This window comes from Pogona vitticeps, chromosome 3 (assembly GCF_051106095.1).
Source record: "Pogona vitticeps strain Pit_001003342236 chromosome 3, PviZW2.1, whole genome shotgun sequence".
NCBI classification, from domain to species: domain Eukaryota; kingdom Metazoa; phylum Chordata; class Lepidosauria; order Squamata; family Agamidae; genus Pogona; species Pogona vitticeps.
The window spans coordinates 114,978,674-114,996,025 of record NC_135785.1 but is presented as its reverse complement, the minus strand read 5'-3'; the positions used below and the strand labels follow the sequence as shown (position 1 = coordinate 114,996,025).

General features: G+C 44.1%; 1 protein-coding gene across 45 annotated transcripts in view; it reads right to left on the bottom strand.

Moving 5' to 3' along the window:
- CAMK2G (calcium/calmodulin dependent protein kinase II gamma) overlaps positions 1–17,352 on the bottom strand; it is a 215,687-nt gene that overhangs the window by 73,026 nt on the left and 125,309 nt on the right. For all 45 annotated transcript variants that reach the window (XM_072994965.2, XM_078391100.1, XM_078391108.1 and 42 more), the window contains 2 exons: positions 15,763–15,828; positions 13,252–13,324 (listed from right to left, as the gene is read on the bottom strand). In XM_072994965.2, coding sequence (XP_072851066.2) covers positions 13,252–13,324; positions 15,763–15,828 — 139 coding nt within the window. The remainder of the gene's footprint in view (positions 1–13,251; positions 13,325–15,762; positions 15,829–17,352) is intronic.

Here is a 17,352-nt window from a genome sequence, read left to right as displayed (position 1 = left end):
TGCTACGGAAAACACTCAAACTCCATCCTCACCATGGGAAGGCATGTTTGGCTCCCATTAGGTCCTGGCCAAACCAAGCCACTTATTTTGGCAGCCTATTCTGTATATCCACAATTCTTTGCCCAATATAACATCCAGACTGGGGAAAGTCATAGGACATCTACCCCTTGCTACAGAGATCCAACATGAAATGCATGTAGTCACTGCACTGCAAATGAAACTAGAGTCCGCGCATGAAAGGAAATGTTGGTTTTTGAATGTACAAGGCTGAGGCTGAACCATTTCATGTTCGCAGCATGCCTGCTTTCTACATATAGGGGACACTTTTGTGGGAAGTGTTTGAGTGCACATTCTCTTCCCTGTCTAGGAAAAGCTTTGCCACTTTATTTTGATTGGTGTATAAACTGCCTCTAGTTCTGTTTCTTTTGGCTAGAAATGACCTACATCATAGGGTTGTTGCAAAAGTGAAAAGGGTATAGGTACAGCCTTTCACATATCTGGAATGTCAAAGACATACATTCACACCAGTAAGATTTTACAGCAGGAGGAACAACAATTAGACATTCATCCGCTGCAAACACACCAGATGGGATAATCTTTCTTAAGACTCAGGAGAGCACTTTTACCTGTAACTGGCAAAAAAAATGTGGGCATGTAATAACATAGCTTCGGACAGGACATTAAGGTGTAAGGCCATGGGGTGTCTAAATCTGGGATTCCAGAAACAGAAGTCATATCATGGCTCACTCTAGCATCTGTGTACTTCACACCACTGGCTTAAAATCATCTTGTTGGAAACATTCATATGCAACTAGCAGATTTTTCACTGCAAAGTCACCCACATGTCAGAGCTTAAGATATCCCGATTCCACTAATAAACTTCACAAACTCTGGTTTCAATAAGGATTATTACTGCTTATTGAGTATAAGAACTGTGGCCTTCATATCTAACAAAAGAATAGGGAGTTTCAAAACAGACCGAAGTGCCTCCAGACTACCATTTAACGGAACAAATGTTTCACCCCCAATTTGAATGAAATGGTAGACGTTCTTATGCAAGGACATAATAGCTGTAATGAAATCCACATTTTATACACTTGTTTCTGATTATTCCTCAGTGAGAAGCTGATCTGATAACCTGTTCTACTATGGAAGAGTCTGTTGATACCCACACTGGTGATTCGCAACCCCTTGATCCCAATTCAAGAGATAATTTGTGTTTTGAAAGCAGCTATGCTTTTGAATGCTCAACCCTTCAACATTATTCAACATCATTTTCTTACACAAACATATACATCTATGCCTGCCTATCCCCCCTCCTTAAGCAACAAACAACCCCCCCAACCTTATATTTTGCACAGGACTGGGGTAAGTGACCATGGTGAGGGTTTTCAGAAGAGGCTCACCAGCCTGATTCCTGAACTAGAAGTTATACTACTTTCAAAATCACCACACAGGTTTTCGCTAGACAGAGGAAACTGCAAATCCCACGTTCCTGATAGGAAATATTCAGACAATTGATAAGACAAGCACTTCAAGCTTCTGAACGTAGAAATTAAAAATTGAAGCAAGGATCCAGTTTGACACCAGTAACTATCTAGCCATTTGTTTACTATGCCTGGGAATCCAAAAGACTATGACTAGCTAATCTTTGTCCCATCTTTCTCCAGGCTAGACTAAGAGATTGCAATACCACTCTGTGTCTACTTTCCAAGGTGAGGTCACAGGGGAATAAGCTCACTAAAATTTCTTGGTTTCTTAGCACCTTCTTGTAATATGGAGCAACTCCTTTATCAGGAAACGAAATGTGAGCTCTGAGTGACCTCTCTTCCCAGAGAAAGATGAGTGCAGGAAGAATGAACAGGAGATAGCTTGTAGCTGCTCTAGCAAGTTAGAATAGCAGGGAGAGACAAAAGGGAGCCCGCTCTCTTGCAACACCTGAGTGAGACTGATCCTATGAGCAACAGGTAAAGCTAAGTGCATCACCTCCATTCAAAACCAGCTTCTGTCTGGCTCCATCCACCCACAGCCATGCCCTCCTACAGCCATTCCACATCATTTCACAAGGAGAAGTGTCATTAAGGTCCTCTCTATCTGTATGAGATGAAGAGGAAGAGCATGGAAAACGTATTGTTTTCTAGTCTGTAACTCCCAGGAGGTCATGCTGGGTAGGGGTTTCTGGGAAAGAACAACTTTCCCAAGCTCTGGTAAGGGGGGGGGCAAAGCAGCCAGTCTTCCTTCGCTTGGCCTGGCTGAGACCAAATGCCCATGCAGTCCCTCTTCTTCACATTGGGTCAAGAAAGCACTACAGACCCAATGTATAGGGTATCTGTTTTGTTTCCACAGTAGAACAGTTTTGAGGGCCTTTAGAGCGAAATGGTGAAGCAAAGGTATCTTGCATACATTAATATAAATAACCAAGTAACCACTGCCACCAATGGAAAAAACTCACTATATTCCCAACAGATTAGGCATGACAATTTTTTTTTTTTTTACAAATAGACCATTGCTTTCCCGGTTCTCTGTCCAGAAGAATTGGGACATCTGGCTGGAGTTGCTACCTACAGATGCCTGCCTGTATTGGCCGTAGCCACCACACCTGAAACATTATACTGAAACAGATAATGCATAAGAGTCATCAGGATCAATATCAAATATTAGGACTTCATTACAATGATTATTCCCCTCCATTTGAATTATCTTGTTTTTACATTTAAAACTATCACTTTACACAACTCAAAAGGGAGTGCAATACAATCATTCTGGCTCAGTGGCTGTTAAAAGTAAGAACAAAGCAAAGCAAAGTGTGCTGCTTATATACCACCCTATAGTGCTTAAAGCACTCTCTGGGCTATTTACAATTTAATTATGCAGGCTGCACATTGCCTTCCCAGTGAGCTGGGTACTCTTATTTACCAATCTCAGAAGGATGGAAGGCTTAGTCAACCCTGAGCGGGCTTACCTACGTTCATCGGAATCAAACTCAGGTTGCGAGCAGAGTCTGGACTGCAACCCTGAAGTTTAATCACTGTGCCATAAGGCTCTTGTTAACATCCCTTCATCATCAAGAATAGAATAAGGACTGACAGACAATAAACCACATCAATGGAAATACGAGTCAGCCAGAGCCGACTGTATCAATCTACTCAAGAACCAAAAAAGACCTGCACAGGCTCCAGCACCAGTGTCACTCTATACCTTCAGGTAAATATTTGCTCAACAATGGCAGTGGTACTGTACTGTTATGTCCACTACTAAGTATTTTTATGCTAGACCCATTTCCGGGCATTCAGAGCTTCCATATTAGCCTCTCTCTCTTTCCACAGTGGCAGCAGAAAATGCTTTATTGTTTCTTTGGCTAAGTGAATACTTATTGCAGCTCCTGGCTTTTCTTTAGGTGAGAGACAGAACATTGTCAAAAAAGGGCAGTCATCCAAGTTCCAGCTACTCCGTACAGGGAGCTTTTGAGTTCCTAGTGCAGAAATGAGATCATCACTGGCACAGCGGGGGGGGGGGGTGTCTTTGTAAGACTGGAGAAAAGCAGCCACCCACCATGATGTTCATTTCTGTTCTCTTCCATTTGAACCTGCGGCCAATGTAAGATTTGCTTCAGGATAGATCCCTGCATTGCATGTGCTCAAACACTAGCCTACAGAAAACTATTCTCAGAAACATTTCCTGCAGTTGTTTATAGCACCACAAATGTACTTTCCCACCAGATTCATGCAAATGTCTTTCCTGCAATATACTTCACATCATCTCATTGGAATCCTCTCCAGGAATATTCAGAAAGGTTTGGTGATAGGACATTGTCAAAGATCTTACTCTGCACTTCAGTGGGGTAAGTCAGTTTAGAGAAGTACCCTGTTTACTGGCGGCTGCTAGTTAGCTGGTGAGTTGCCAGTGAACATTTAATTTGAGTGGCTAGTGGAAGCCTATTGCAGTTCGTCTACTTTGTGAATCCTAGCAATCTTAAGTGTGGGAAAAATATGTCAATGCTCAAAACAGACTGATTTTTCATGTTGCCCTGTTCTTTTAAAAAAAAATTCATTTGCTAACCTATCAACCAAATTTTTTTTTTACCATAGTTTAATTTCATTTGACAGCAGAAAGGCTTGGGCATTCTGTGGTAGTCTGATTTTTACTATGCTCCAATCAAAAGACAAATTAGAGGATAGTCCTCAAAAAAAAGAGGGTTGCCAATATAATTGTTAAATGAAATTACTATCTGTGAAAAATGTGATGCACATTGCTACTCCTGAGAGTGGATAGAGGGTTAACTGCTGGCAGACCTGGAACTTAACATAATGTAGAACATTTCTACTAAATGCTGGCACCAAAGTCAGAGAGATTTTTATTCTTCACCAAGAACACCCAAGGTCTGACTGACTCCATGTCTGCTGACATGGCTGCCACCACTTAACACATATTGCACAGCATCTACTTTTAGCTTTCAACGTGGTGCATGGGTGAGAGGAGATGAACTACGTCCCTGCTTTACCTTTCTCCCTGGCCCTTCATCGCCAGGCAGTCTAACTCCTAATACAAGAGTTTAGCCGAGGAAAAAGCTCCAGCAAACAGACTGTAGGGAGATAAGGCAAGGGCGGGTGGAACTTCTTATGTGCCCCTTTTTCACCTTTTCAAACGACCCCTTCCAGGTCCCACTTTATGCAGGACCAGAGCAGTCCTGTGTCCAGCCACTCCAGTTGCCTCCTTTACATCTAGTTAGACCTAAGCAATGAGCAGCATTTATTCGCACACCACTCCTAAGAATGCCTTATCCACTTTCCTAGTACAAATCTACCATCCATGCATCTTCTAAAGTAATATTTCAACCCCATCTTATAATTCAACAACCTTGTACAAGGACATCTGAAAAGGCTTTCCTGTTTGGCTATTTCCAAAGCTGCTTATATATATGTTTCATCACAATATTTTTCTCTAGTAGCTAATGGGGTTTCTAACTGAAAACCTCATGTTTCACCATATTGGATAAGACATCTCCCTAGCCAAGAAAATAAATTGATCAAGAAGAGCTAAGATCTGTTACATACAGCACTGATGTTACCTGTCTGTCATGGGTTTGGAGGGAAAGTTCCATCCTATGGGGAGTGGAAGGCGGGACATCAGGAGGAGGGGCTGTACTGTATATATATGTGGAGCTTGTGTAGAAGCTGGAGGAGAAGCTGGAGAAGAGCTGAGAGAAGAAGCTTGAGTGGGAGTCTGTGTGTCAGACAGGGTACTACTGTGTGTCAGTCAGTACCAACCTGATAGGTTCAGGTGTCTGTATGGTTAGCCAGAACTGATAGGTTCAGGGTCTGTGCTTCAAGTTAAGTGTTCTGTGTGAACCAAACTGTGTGTATGTATGATTGAGACTAAGCCACATTACTGTATCTTATTCACTTGATCCTTTTATTTTTCCCTGTGTGTTATTTAATAAACCTTGTTCTTTTATTTGTTAAAAATCCATCCCTGGTCTGTGTGACTTCTTATAGGGAATGGTTGGTGGCAGCTTAGTGAAACTGTGGCATATCCCAGTAGGTCTGGGTTTGTCACATTGATTGGTGTCCAGCGTGTGGGATACGACTGGTCCAGTTGTCCAGTGGTCCAGCAAAGCCTTGGCAAGTGTGCCCAGAGCAAGGGGGGTCTAGTCAGGGACAATCTGAGAGCACGTAGGTAATCTTCTAGGTGTACCTCACGGGGAGGTGCGCTAGTAGAAGAACGTGTAACCTCAGATTGGGGACTAGATTAGGGAGCTCTGAGGCAGCCTGTTTTGGCGGGAAAAAGGCTGAGGCAAAACTGTGAAGTAGCAGTGATCTAGCCTGCCTGCTGAGAGGCCTAGCAGAGGGGGGTAGACTCTGGCTCGCAACTGTTGCAAGTTAGTGCTGAAGAACAGCAGTAATCTATAGAAAGCTGGTTCTGAGGCAAAAGAAAAGAAAAAAAGTGGTCGCTTTATTTTGAGGCTTGACTTTTGAAAGCAGCCTGTTCTGGGGGGGGGATTATGCCCTTGACTCGAAGCCAAATGGCAGAAATGGGTGAAGTGAAAGACCCCCAGGTTGACCAAGGTTCTGAGGATGAATTTGGCTCAGTGCAAGGTGACAGCACGGGAGAACAGAACCCAGAACTCAGAAAATACTCCTAGCCCAACAGCATGAACTGAGGGTGAGGGAAATGGAAGAAAGATTGGAGAGAGAGAAAATGGCGTTTGAAAGGGAGAGGGAGAGAGAGAAAATTGCTCTGGAAAAAGAAAGGATGGCGTTTGAGTTAAGAAAATTGGAACTGATGAATCAGAACAATAATAACAATAGGGATTCTGAGGGAGGCCAATTGTCTAAAGCTGACCTGAAGAAATTCCCTGTGTACCACAAGGGAGATTGTCCTGAGGTGTTCTTTTCCCTCGTGGAAAGAGCGTTTGTGGACTTCTCAGTAAGGGAAACTGAGAAGATGACCATTATGCGATCTTTAATCAGTGGCAGCCTGGCAGAAGTCTATGCAGAGATGCCACAGGAACTGATGAAAGATTTTGCAGAGTTTAAAAAACTGGTGTTTGCCAGACATGGGATAAATGCGGAACAGCTGAGGCAAAGATTCAGGTCAATCACCAAGAAACCAGAGCAGACTTTTACCCAAGTGGGGGCCCAATTGGTGAGGCTGCTAGAGAAATGACTATCTCAGGAGGGGACAGAGACCTTTCAGCAGCTCAAAGACTTGATAGCGCTGGAACAGTTCTATTCAGTCCTGCATGGGGAACTGAAATTCCAGGTGAGGGAAAGGAAACCGAAATCTGTGGCAGAAGCAGCCGAGATCGCAGATTTTATTTCCCAAATAAGAAAGCCCTTGGGTGAGGGGAAATCGATGGGGAAACCTAAAGAAACCTACAGCAAGTACTCTCAGGGACCAGGGAAAAGCCAGCAAGGGGGAGGGGCCCATGGTGAAGGGAAGCCCTCAGACATGAAACCAAGACCTCAGATTTTGGAGGGAAAACCAAAACAAGATGAGAAAGACTCAAAATATAGCAGAAAATGTTATTTCTGTCAGGGAAAGGGCCATCTAATCTCAGAGTGTGAGAAATTAAAGCAGCTAAAAGGAATTGTGCCTCAGGATTCGAGTGGAACCAAGCCAAAAGCTGTGTTCTGTGTCCAGAAAGAGCAAAGCTCCTTGTCACTGAGGGAGCCTGTTGCCATGGCTACTCAATCTGGAACAGTTACATCTGCTGATCAGGCTGAGGAAAATGGTCCTCTTGTGGAGGTCAAGCGCTGCTTGCTCGTGAGAACAGATTCTCAGTTGTTTGAAACAGCAGGGGTGGATGTAGGAATACTTGACCATCAGTATCGGGGGCTGAGGGACACTTGTTCCCAGGTGACCCTGTGCCATCCAGATATTATTCCTAGGGAATATATAATCCCAAATTAGAGCATGAAGGTGGCAGGGATTGAGGGGCAGGTGATCTCACTGCCAGTAGCGGAGGTACCTGTGAACTTTCAAGGCTGGAGGGGAGTTTGGCGGCTAGCGATTTCATCGACTCTGCCAGCAGCCGTGCTCGTGGGAAATAACCTGGCTGAACATGTGAAACAGGTGCTAGTGATTACACGTTCACAAGCCACCACGGGGACAGTTCAGGGGGGTAATGATGAGCCAGAGACGGAAGCAGGTGGGGGGAGTTCCGAAGCTGTGGTGGAAACCTTAACCACAGACAGCCGATTTGGCCAAGAGCAAAAGGCAGACACCACTCTCCAAAAGTGTTTTGAACAGGTGACAGACGCCCAGCTAACACCTGAGACCCCAGTGAGATTTTGTGAGAGAAAGGGAATTTTATCTAGAGAGACCCTGAGGAATATCTCAACAGGGGGAGATGGGATCAGAAGTCAGCTAGTGGTACCTGAAAAGTATCGCCCCATGATCTTACAAAGGGGGCACTCTGACATGTTTGCTGCGCACTTAGGGGTGAACAAAACACAGCAGAGAATCACACAGAATTTTTACTGGCCTGACATAGGGAAGCAGATCAGGGAGTTCTGTAAACAATGTGATGTGTGTCAAAGGCAGGGGAATAGCCGCGACAGGACCAAAGCAAAGTTGTGCCCTTTGCCTGTGATTGACACTCCGTTCAAATGCATAGGGGTGGATATTGTGGGACCTTTGCCCAAGGCCACAAAGAGGGGGAACAGGTTCATTCTCACCATTGTGGACCATGCCACGAGGTACCCTGAAGCCATACCCTTGACTAACATTGAAACTAACACAGTGGCAGATGCCTTGGTGGGGTATATGTCCAGGATGGGATTTGCCTCAGAAATAATCACAGATTTGGGCGCATCGTTCACATCGAAGCTCATGAAACGCTTATGGCAAATCTGTGGAATTAAGCACAAGGAAACCACTGCCTATCACCCTGAAAGTAATGGGTTAACTGAGAAGTTCAATGGGACTCTAATGCGCATGATTAGGGCTTACTTGGCAGAGAATCCAAACAATTGGGACCAGAAGCTGCAATCCCTTTTGTTTGCTTATCGATCAGTGCCACAAGCCAGTACCGGGTTCAGTCCGTTTGAACTTTTATTTGGGAGAAGGGTGAAAGGGCCCCTTGATTTGATCAAACAAAATTGGGAGCAGATCACCCAGGATGACCCACAAGACGTTGTGACATATATAGGCACTTTAAGGAATGACTTAAAGAGAAACCTAGAGCTAGCAGCAGAGACCCTGCAAGCTCAAAAGGTCAGAAAGAAAACTTGGGATGACCAGGAAGGCAGGGAGAGGCACTTTGACCCAGGGGAGGAAGTGCTTTGGCCTAGGCTCTGTAAAGAGAACAAACTGCAGCTGGGTAGCCCAGAAATAAAATACTTGGGTCACATAGTAGGGGGAGGAGTGATAAAACCCCTCGAGGCCAAGATAGAAGCAGTTCGTGATTGGCCTAGACCCAACACCAAGAGAAAAGTCAAATCATTTCTTGGGTTGGTGGGCTACTACAGAAAGTTCATCCCGAGGTTTAGCGAGATTGCGGCTCCGCTGACCGATCTGACGAGGAAGAAGACTGATGACCGCATCCCGTGGACCAGCGACTGTGAGGAGGCGTTCCAGAGGTTGAAGGGGGCCCTCATCAACTATCCAGTGCTGCGTGCTCCAGACTTCGACCGGGAGTTCATCATCTACACCGATGCGTCTAACAGCGGGGTAGGAGCAGTTCTTTGCCAGGAGGATGAGAATGGTGACCAGCATCCAGTGTCCTACCTGAGTAGGAAACTCCAGAAAGGTGAGAGACATTTGGCAACCGTGGAGAAGGAGTGCCTGGCCATAGTCTACGCGATCCAGAAGGCCAAGCCTTACATCTGGGGAAGACATTTTATTCTGTGCACTGACCATTCACCACTGCAATGGTTAAAGACAATGAAAACCCACAATAGTAAACTTATGAGGTGGGCTTTAAATCTGCAAGACTATGACTTTGAAGTGAAGGTGGTCAGAGGGTCAGTGAACTGTGTTGCTGACGCCTTGTCAAGAAGACCTGAAGAATGAAGACGGCGAAAGAAACATGGACTATGTATATATTTTGATGACAAAAAGTCAAATGTGTCTGTTTATTAAACATGTTGGTTTGTATGAATAAAGGTAACTTGATGTATTGTTAATAGTAAATGTTTAAATGCCTAATAGAGTGTAAGTATAAGTAAGTATGGTATTGTATGTTATTATATGACTGTTTTTGTTTGTTTTGGATCCAGGTTGTTTTTTGGTGAAAAGCACCTTAGCTTTCCCCCTACAAAACAACTTATAAAGAGGGGAGGTGTTACATACAGCACTGATGTTACCTGTCTGTCATGGGTTTGGAGGGAAAGTTCCATCCTATGGGGAGTGGAAGGCGGGACATCAGGAGGAGGGGCTGTACTGTATATATATGTGGAGCTTGTGTAGAAGCTGGAGGAGAAGCTGGAGAAGAGCTGAGAGAAGAAGCTTGAGTGGGAGTCTGTGTGTCAGACAGGGTACTACTGTGTGTCAGTCAGTACCAACCTGATAGGTTCAGGTGTCTGTATGGTTAGCCAGAACTGATAGGTTCAGGGTCTGTGCTTCAAGTTAAGTGTTCTGTGTGAACCAAACTGTGTGTATGTATGATTGAGACTAAGCCACGTTACTGTATCTTATTCACTTGATCCTTTTATTTTTCCCTGTGTGTTATTTAATAAACCTTGTTCTTTTATTTGTTAAAAATCCATCCCTGGTCTGTGTGACTTCTTATAGGGAATGGTTGGTGGCAGCTTAGTGAAACTGTGGCATATCCCAGTAGGTCTGGGTTTGTCACAAGATCATCCCAGTCTTGAACAAATGTAGTTCTCCTGTGTCAATCTCTCTAACATGCACTTACTGTAAGGCTAGCAGCATTTTCACATCTTTTGGCGAAAAAACACATTGCTGAAGGAGAGAGCAGATGACTGAGGCAAAAGGGGAAACCTTATTACTATTTCACGGAATGTTCCTGCTGTTTCCCTGGACTTCCACAACTAACACAGTCTGTACAAAGAGGTATTCACCAAGATACGACTGCACTAGCTATAGCTGTTTTCCAAAAAAGGAGACATAGACCTTTTCTCTCTAGATGGACACCTGTTTTTCTGTAACTGAATGTAAAGTGTTTGCTGACTCTTGGTTGAAATCAACAGCTTAAAGCTTAAAATAGACACAAAACCTACCTCTTCACGGGCAAGTAAACTATGAATGATGTCTGCTGTATATATACTGCAGACAAAAAACTGAAACACTATGTGTTGTAAAACAGCTGCTGAGGAAGACAAAGTCAAAACACGTTTCACAGTTTTCACTGGTCTGGTGAGCCAGTGATTTTCAAACCTCTTACCTGTAGGGTTCCTTGTCTACATTGATTTGTCTGCCAATGAATCTTTTATCTCCTGCTGTGGAACTCTGCCACTCTGCAAGGGATCTAGGGGTATGTGCCTGGCTCACGAGGGATGCTGGTCAGGCCATGTGAAGTGAGCAGCCCCACCCCGCCCACCCCCTTGCCATGTAAGGCAGGTAAGACAAATAAGGGAACAATTCTCATAAAATAGAATGTGGGAGCTGTACTGGGGTCCATGGCTTTTTAACTTGTTCATAACTGATCTGGAATTTGGAATGAATTGTGAGTTTCCTGGCAATATCATTATACAGTACTTAGCCTTGTGGAGCATTGGTTAAACTGCAGTACTGCAATCAAGACTCTGTTCATCATCTGAGTTTGATCCTGAGGGGCTGAGGTAGTTGGTTCAAGGTTGATTCAGCCTTCCATCCTTTCACGGTTGGTAAATTGAGTAACCAGCGGGGGAGGGCAATGTGCAGCCTACATAATTAAATTGTAAACTACCCAGAGAGTGCTTTAAATGTTATGTGTTGGTATATAAGCAGCTCACTTTGGCTTCTGCTTTTTTGAGGGATGTTAATAAGGATATAAATGGGATTCAAAGAAGAACTGCAGAAGAATCTCTCCACATTGGGAAAAAATGGCCAACAAAATGGCAACTGCCACTCAAGTTAAGTAAGTATAAGGTGGTATGAAACATGGTCAGAGGGTGGTGAGGATGAATCCCCCAATTTATACATTGACCGGGTTTGACGTAGTGATGAAAGACCAGAAAGGACCTACAGAAATTGCAGTAAATAACTCAGCAGAAACATCAATCCTGTGTGACACTACTGTTAAAAAGGCAACTTCCATGCTAGAGATCACTAGGGCAAGGACTGAAAATACAACTGCTATCACTATAACACAGTTATAAGAATCTGCTGTGTTACTACTCTCAGAATACTGTATTCTGATCAGTAAATACAATTCTGATCAATGAATATCTTTAATATGCAGCAGACAAACTGATCTGTAAGAGGAAGGAGGGTATGCATATACATACCCAGTGCTACCTATGTACAGATCCACAACTGCTAGCAAAATCAAGAAAATTTTCATGCCTTTGCTAAAACACAACACAATACAGACACGGGCCATCGTACGTAGGCTCAAAACACAGGTTTGGAGTTATGATGAGTATACAACAGTCACTACTAAAAGGCTATCTTTCACAAGAGAGTACTCTGAGTCAAACAGTCTGATTGTCAGTAGAATGTAGAATAGGTAGGATCACTCAGGTTACAGCAGGAGAGGTCTGATTATGTGATGAGCAGTAGGGTGAATGAAACAAGAATGAAATATTGATTGCTCCACATGTCACAGAGGCTGGACCTCCAACCACTGCTGTTTTTTAAAGTTAAACGTCCTGTGTTTTACAGTTATCAGACGCCTCACCGGGGAAAAAAAGGCTATCCTAAACAATTCTGCAAGGAAACAATCCTCTCTTCATACTTCTTTGGACCGCCACATGGTAGATAATGGATATGGCAAACAAGCAGGACATCAGCTGTCTGAGAAAGAACTCTGTGGGTGTAACAACACTCAGCAGGGTTCTTAGACAAGTTTTCCAGGCAAAAGCAGGAACTTCCAAAACAAGCCGGGTGCCTGCACTGCAGATTTGTTCTATTTTGGTTAATTTTGCTCAAAGCATGTTTGCCCTTTGTCTTCTGCTCCCTGCAGTGCTTATAGATCCAGTCTGCACTCCGCTTTTCCCTGTGGCATGGATTTACTTATGCTGCAATAACTGGCTCTTCCCTCCAGATGTACTATCAGGATTAGCTTTATTTGCAGTACAGTGGTTTTTTAAGAACCTTCAAATTGCTACTGACTGCATAGGAGTACATTGCTAGGAATCAAGGCCAGTCTTCTCATATGTTACAGTTTGTTTTGCTGCAAGTTAAGATGATGGCCAACTGGGGAGGATGGGAGTGGGCACAAGAAAGTATCACTCCCAATGGCCAGTATACACATATTTTTTCCCCACTGAGCCCTGGAGTTAATGCAAATGTTCTGCTTGCAAATTAATTAAGTCCAGAAACAAGTATGAAGCCCAGAATGCAACCATTCCTAATAGCAGACCAATGCTGGTAGGAGGAAATGCATGGTTCTGAGAGTGGTTCATCATCTGCAGGAGAAAAGGTCCTTAAAGTAAAAACTACTGAACACAAAGGCACTAATATAGACATGTTCCCACTCCTAGCAGATCAGATGGAGATTGGTGAGAAAGAATTTGCATGACTGTGTTAATTCAATCTCTCCCCCCCCCTCACCACTACATCCAATTAAGCAAGTCTATATATAAGTCAGAACTGATCTGATGGCCCATGATGACGATATTTTGTACTGAAGGCAACAGTTACCTTTAAGTCCCTGTGTACAATATCATGCTGATGAATATGGTTGACACTCTCCAGAATCTGGTGAATACAGTGGCTGTGGAACAAAAAAGCAGAATAATGTTATTCATTAACATATTCCTTTTATAGAATATGTAAGCCATTTCTCTAACAAGGCTCGCAAGGCAGGAGTATTAGACAATACACCCAAGAGAGTGGGCTTACAGTTCAATAGTTCATCAGATGCACTGAACAAAAAACAACCATTTTCTGATGGAAGCATTCTACCTATTGTTGTGTGCCTATTTTTCTTTGGAAATTATGGAGATCACAGTGCTGTTTTGCCCTTTCAACTTACTGCACCATAGACTGCTTGGAAGTGGATATCCCAGTCCCACAATGCCTTTCCTTCGATCACTCCATCAGCAGCCCCAAAGAAGTCATATAAACCCCGTAAAAGCATGACTGGGAAGCCTCAAGTCAGTTTGCAGGCTGATGTCACACTAGCCTGCTTTTAGTAAGGCTCCATGCAGACTCCTTGAATCAAAGAGCAGTTTCTCCCATCTCATCTAGATTGGGCACCTGCCAGGCAGGAAAAGCTTTTAGTAGCAATAAATGCAAGCACATTATCAGAATGGTGTGTCTGCAGAGAGGGGATGGGCACCTTTTAAGTACCAAGCCCACTTAGCTTGCATTTTCAGCTCCCTGGTTTCTTCAAGTGGCACAACACACACTTCCTGCAAGTGCCAGGAAAATCAGCTGTCCTCCTTTCTCTCTTTTTGCAGTCAATACTACAGAGAGTGGAGCAACTTGCCATTTACACCTCTCATGTCAGGACAACATTACTCCCACATTGTGAGTACATGAGGCAACGCACGTGTGTGTGGTGTGTGCGTGTGCGCGCGCATGCACGCACATGCACACGCACACGCACACACACAGAAGTGTGTGTGGGGGAGGGAGAGAGAGGAAGAGGAAGAGAGAGAGAGGGCACACATATAGATTTCAGGGAATGTTCATCAACCTAGTATTTTTCCAGGCTCTTGGAATGAAGCAGACACAGCAGCTGGTGTGTAAGTGACTTACTGCAAGCAAGCACGGCACTTTGATGTGGGAAACAGATTGTATTTTAACAGCTCCTCCAAGACACCTGGGAAGTTTACAGGCCTCAAACCATCCTGTAGCAATTTTGTTCTTGATAAAGACAGAGAAGTGAGCCTCGTCACAATGAAAATCTTTGAGAAAGAGCAGTAATAGCAGCGAGAGGGCAAATGTTTCTGTGTAGAATTTCTTTAAAAGACTTTTTTTTTCTTTTTAAAGAAATTCCTTTTTCTCAAACAACCTTTTTAAAAAATCTATTCTATTTGCAGAAAGAATGCCGCAATCACAATAAAATACAGCAATGGAGAAGAAAAGGCTGATACATGAGAATTCTGTAAAGTACTAATAGCAGTAGTAAAGTACACAGGGGAAGGTATGAGTACCAACTGATACACAGTGAGAGTAATTTGCTTCCCCCCCCTTTTTTTTTTTAAAGTGTGGAGGACAGAGACTTGCTCTGGGAACGAACAAGGCTGTGCAAGGCATTCTGTTCCCCACCATCAAACCAAATGACCTAGCAACTTAAGCTGTTTTGTCAGCCTCTGTGAATGTCTATCTCTTCAGTCCCAGGACATGAAAAGAAAAATCTTTACAACAACTCAAACAGAGCCAAATCCACAGCAGGAGACTTTCTGGCCAAAAATGGCAAAAGCACAGAGTCCCAGGAAAGGGTCAGATTGGCACAAACTCTGCTCTCACTCGCTTTGCTCTCTCAGTCTGCTCTGGAATGCAGCTTTACGCGGCCAGGGGACAAGCTAGCATTGACTCAAGCCAGGCAATGTTAAACCTGTTCAGGGTAGAGCAAGGAAGAGACTGTGTACAATAAGGTCAGTTGGGGACAGGACTATCTAGAGAAACTTGCGTGAATTAATCTTCTGCAATCCGAACTTGTGTGGCTTTGTGCTTCTTCCCCAACAGTGGGGAGGCACTGTGTTTTCATAACAAGAAGGCTTCACTGAAATCCTTGCCCCTCTTACTGTCGTTTGCCACAATGTCTTGTTATCATTTGGTAAGGATGTAAAGGAAAGGGGTTAGAGATCATAGATTACAGGAAGGAAATATCCCTGCAGGTGAGTGGTTCCCAACCTTGGGTCCCCAGATATTCTTGGGTTAAATCTCCCAGGAGCTTTCACCACTAGCTGTGCTGGCCAGGATTTCTGGGAGTTGTAGTCTGAAAACATCTGGGGACCCACACTTGGAAACCACTGCTGTAAGTAAAGGAAGCACCAGGGCATCAATTAACACAATGTCCTGGCTACTGAAGTCCTACTTAAGAGTCTTAGAACTGCAGAGCTGGAAGGGACCCTATGGATGATTGAGTCTGAACTTTGGTATGAAAGTAAGGATGGTGCAGTACACAGCTTCAATAACAGTGCCACACAACCCAATATGGCCACTCCAAATTATGAGGCATTTTAGGGAAAGTGTCTTTACCTGGCATCAGCTTCACTGTAGTATTCTCTGGCAACAATATCTTCAAAGAGCTCCCCACCAGTGACCCTGAAATCAGATTAAATTCATGAGGATAAAACACCTAATGGACATTGTGCTAGGATCTTGCTAAAACTCACACTTTAGCACAAAAGAGCAAGAAGTAGTTGTTTCTTCATAATACTTTCATTAAAAAGAAAACTCTTGGAAAGACATACTTCCCAGATAGATTAGCTTGAAGTCAGGACTGTAACTAGGATATAGTTCAAGCTACATTTAGAGAGCACTGGAATCCAGAAGGGAATCGACTGGTGAGTGCTAGGAAGATAAACAATTAACACCTTTAGCCCTATCCTCTTCCCTTAAAAAAAAACACTTTCTATTTTTATTGGAAGAAAACCACATTCTGTTCCTTCTCCATTGGAGCAGGGGCTCACACCCCTGTCTCATAAACCGAGTGGATGCAAGATGCCATTGCCTGGATACCAAATGGCAAGTTGTGGCTCTATTCAAGCTTGAAAAAATGCCAGTGCACCTGATGAGACAAGTTTAATTAAGAGGAACCATGACGTAAAAACACTAACAAGCAATTCATAAACTATATTCCAACAAAATGTATTTCTTGGTAGATACATCCAGAAGCCAAGATGGGATATTATTTCACTTGGCCGAACCTTCCAGTTATTCTTACTTTTTAAGCGTGTGACATCAGATACAGTATGGTGGACAAAGTGCTTGATTGCTGTGGTGCCACCACCTCCTCCCTTGATCCTTGCCCGACCTGGCTAATCAAAGCAGCCAGGCCTATAACAACAGAATGGGCCACTGTAATAATTAATGGGTCTCTCCAGGATGCCAAGGTTCCCCTTGCCCTCAAGGAGACACTCATTAGGCCCATCAAGAAGAAGCCAAATTTGGTGGTGGACGACACTGGCAATTATAGGCCTGTCGCCAATGTTTCTTTCCTCAGTAAAGTGGTAGAGAGGGTGGTGGCTGACCAGCTCCAGGCCCTTTTGGATGAAACCAATGCCCTGGATCCGTTCCAATCGGGCTTCAGGCCGCGCCATGGTACGGAAACTGTATTGGTCGCCCTGTTTGATGACCTGTTGAGGGAGGCCGACAGGGGAAAATGTCTCTGCTTGTCCTCCTCAATATCTCAGCTGCCTTTGATGCGGTTGACCACTGTATCCTCCTGGGGAGGCTCTCCGAGTTAGGGATTGGTGGTCTGGCATTAGCTTGGCTCCAATCCTTCTTGGAGGACCATCATCAGAGAGAGTACAGCTTGGGGAGAGTGTATCGGCCCCGTGGAGTCTCCATTGTGGGGTTCCATAAGGCTTGATTATCTCCCCAATGCTGTTTAATATCTATATAAGGCTGCTTGGTTGGGTAATCAGCAGATGTGGGACTTCATGTCATCAGTATGCTGATGACACCCAGCTCTACATCTCCTTTTCCCCCCCAACAACAGTGGATGCCATTTTGTCCCTTCAGCACTGCCTGGGGGCCATTCTGCAATGGATGCAGGTGAATGGACTGAGGCTGAACCTGGACAAGACGGAGGTGCTGAGACTGGGTGGCCCCGCCATGAAGAGT